The sequence below is a fragment of the Fomitiporia mediterranea genome (assembly GCF_000271605.1).
Source record: "Fomitiporia mediterranea MF3/22 unplaced genomic scaffold FOMMEscaffold_3, whole genome shotgun sequence".
Classification (NCBI taxonomy): domain Eukaryota; kingdom Fungi; phylum Basidiomycota; class Agaricomycetes; order Hymenochaetales; family Hymenochaetaceae; genus Fomitiporia; species Fomitiporia mediterranea.
Window position 1 is genome coordinate 3,253,128 of NW_006760388.1, and position 2,802 is coordinate 3,255,929.

At 43.4% G+C, this 2,802-nt stretch overlaps 3 protein-coding genes across 3 annotated transcripts; 2 read left to right on the forward strand and 1 right to left on the reverse strand.

Moving 5' to 3' along the window:
* Nucleotides 1–1,040: 1,040 nt before the first annotated feature.
* FOMMEDRAFT_153488 (uncharacterized protein) lies at nucleotides 1,041–1,653 on the reverse strand (the record flags this gene model as incomplete). The annotated part of the gene is made up of 2 exons (XM_007264199.1): nucleotides 1,041–1,275; nucleotides 1,331–1,653. 2 exons carry the CDS (start codon nucleotides 1,651–1,653, stop codon nucleotides 1,041–1,043), a joined length of 558 nt encoding a protein of 185 aa, XP_007264261.1.
* A 266-nt stretch (nucleotides 1,654–1,919) lies between these two features.
* FOMMEDRAFT_153489 (uncharacterized protein) lies at nucleotides 1,920–2,359 on the forward strand (the record flags this gene model as incomplete). Its single annotated transcript, XM_007264200.1, has 2 exons — nucleotides 1,920–2,130; nucleotides 2,187–2,359. 2 exons carry the CDS (start codon nucleotides 1,920–1,922, stop codon nucleotides 2,357–2,359), a joined length of 384 nt encoding a protein of 127 aa, XP_007264262.1.
* A 55-nt stretch (nucleotides 2,360–2,414) lies between these two features.
* On the forward strand, nucleotides 2,415–2,764 carry FOMMEDRAFT_153490 (uncharacterized protein; the record flags this gene model as incomplete). The annotated part of the gene is made up of 2 exons (XM_007264201.1): nucleotides 2,415–2,654; nucleotides 2,717–2,764. 2 exons carry the CDS (start codon nucleotides 2,415–2,417, stop codon nucleotides 2,762–2,764), a joined length of 288 nt encoding a protein of 95 aa, XP_007264263.1.
* Between the last annotated feature and the right edge of the window lie 38 nt (nucleotides 2,765–2,802).

The window sequence follows — 2,802 nt, forward strand, 5'->3', positions numbered from 1 at the left end:
TACCTCAAACAGCTGAGGAACACATTTGTTCTCTATTGTCAATACACTCATCATGTTGTCAGATTATTTCCCTAATTGTTGTAGATAATAATGTATTTATACAATATTTCAATATAATTATAAACTGTTATTTCAATAACAAATGGATATAAGGACAAACTTATCTTATACATCTTATATTTATATGTTTTCCTTGTTAAAATAACAAGTATTATAATACTTAGCCATTTTGTGAGGTGCACTTTAAGCACTTGTATATCTTAGTAAGTACTACAATTCTTATTATTCTTGACCAGATAGTCAAGACTTTTTAATAGCTTTCTTAGCTTCTTATTACCTTCCTAAAACCCCTAGGTACACAATAAGCTCTTATACATAATGTAGAAAATATATATAATTTATATACATATAAGCTAATACAAAGTTTGAGATATTTTCCTGATGTAAAGACATGCCTGCTTCATGTAATAAGTATAGGATTCTAGGAACCAAGTTCTCCCTGCTTTCTACTTTACTTTTGACTCTAAGTCCCTCAGAATTATATTGGGAAAAAGTCTAAATTCTTGTACTACCTTATAATAGTATAAAATAAGTGAAAAAAGTAAAAAAAGTAAAAACACTTGGAACAGATCTTGGTTTCTGAGAAAGTACTACAATTCATTATAAAGTCTGAAAGGTTTGTGTAATTTGTAAACATAAATAAGAGTTATTCTCCTTGTATTACAAAACTAGATGTGGTCTGACAATACATTGTATGTTATTCTAATAACTATAATATATAAAAGATATAGAAGTCTGTCAATAATCATTACATTAGCATCTGCTACTAGGATGTATCTTTAGAAGGTCTGTAAGACTTCTAAAATTTACAATACTTTTATAAATTGTCAGAGTATATAAGACTTGTGTGAGTATACAAGACTTGAGTGAGAATACAAGCTCTTACCAGAGTTGCTCAAACAATAAATGCTTCATACAATAATCATTCTTTTTTATCATTGTTGAATTAGAAAACAAATATATTATACTTGAGTAAATAATTACAGGCGAAAGTATTTACTAGAACTACTATTAAATCCTGTACCACTCTTATTTCTTCCACTCATACCTGCATTGCCTCCCATAGTTCCTCCAGAAGATCCACTAGGCTGTCTGGCTGAAGAAGCACCTCCAGAACCTGAGGGCCTCAGCCCTTCATCATTGTCATCGTTGTCATCATGAGCACCATCGTCTGGTTGCTTACTAAAGTCAGCTGGATGCTTAGATTCTCGTTCCCTGTCAAACTAGTGAGAAAAAGCTATGCCAGAACATTACAACAATACGTGTCGACCGAACCGGACGCGTGATGTACGGATAGGGGGACAGGGAGCGTGCCGATCGGACAGACTGTGGAGGTGATAGTAACGGGAAGTGCGAGCGGACGCGTGCAGGCGTTGTGAGGGACCAAGGAAGCCTGCAAGGGCTGTGTAGTGAAACACAATGCAGGCGAGATGTGCGGCCGGGTGTGGAGGGCAGGAGCAGAAGAACGGTAGCAAGAGAGGATGGATAGATAGACTGCGGTGACTGCAATTTAGCGCAGGGGGCGATATGAGAGAGTGGTGCATTGGGGACGATCATCGGACATACGGGGGTCGACGCGTCCATGGGTGGCATTGCATCACATCACACATTACACAGTTTGTTTGGGGGGCCACAGTAAAGTCCACTAGGGAGAGCGCGAGAAGAGCGGGCGAGTGTCAGCAAGCAGTCACACAAAGTAAACAAAATAAAATGTAAAAAGAAATAGGGATAAAATAATGAGTCAATGGCTGGTGTGAAGACTAGGAGAAAGGGGCCAGCTGCGGTGACCAGCGGGCGGGGCGCATGGCAAAGAAAGGAAACACAAAAGACATGTACGCACATGGATGTATCGTTGGACTATGTTGTCGACGTCGGTCGAGCAGTACTCGTGCAGCTTCACATGGTGGCCGGCCCGTTCCTCTGCAGCGGCGTCGTCATCATTGGCGTCATCGGCCATCGGCATCGGGAGTTGCCCCCGGGGCCGTCAGGGCGTGTCAGACGAAGAAGGGAATCGACATGCCGCCGTTGACATCGAGCAGGAAGATAGTGTTCCAAAAATAGAGCAGGCAGGTGTGTGAGAACAGGGACGCAAGATACACGACAGAACAGCCTTGAACGCACCGAAGATGATCACTGCTACGTCCACAGAACACAACACTCCCAGCTCATAAGCCTTCTTGAACAGCCCGTTCTTCCGCTGCACGCCATGGGCAATTTCGACGCGCCAGCCAAGAACATGCAACAGACAGACAGTGCACAGCCGACAGCCGACAGCGAAGGAGATATAAAAAATCAATAAGCGTTAGCCTCCGTCGAAATAATTATAGCGAGCGCACAGCAGCGCCACTCAGTCAATGCGTCACACTAGCACTGCAGCTCCCGCACAACGCGTTGCAAAAACACTGAGAACACAACTCGCCTTGAGAAAAGTCACTGAGCGGTTGCGCTCGTGCTACCAGCGCCCGCGAGAGAAAATAGAGTCAGCATGGCGAACTGAATTGCGCGAGAAAATAGCACGGGGGATAGAGAAACGGGACGATGGAAATAGGCTAGCGGATGGAGAGGGACAAGGAGATGCACGCACCGTTATTGGGGTGAGTCTCGATCTTGCAGTGACCCATGGCAGGAGCCTTTGGACGTGGTCAATGTAATGCAGTTGTTCAGTAGAGCAGCAGGTCGTGTTGGACACGGCAGCAAATATTGAAGGAGTTGTTCTCGCAACGGCAGACTCTGCAGTGGAAG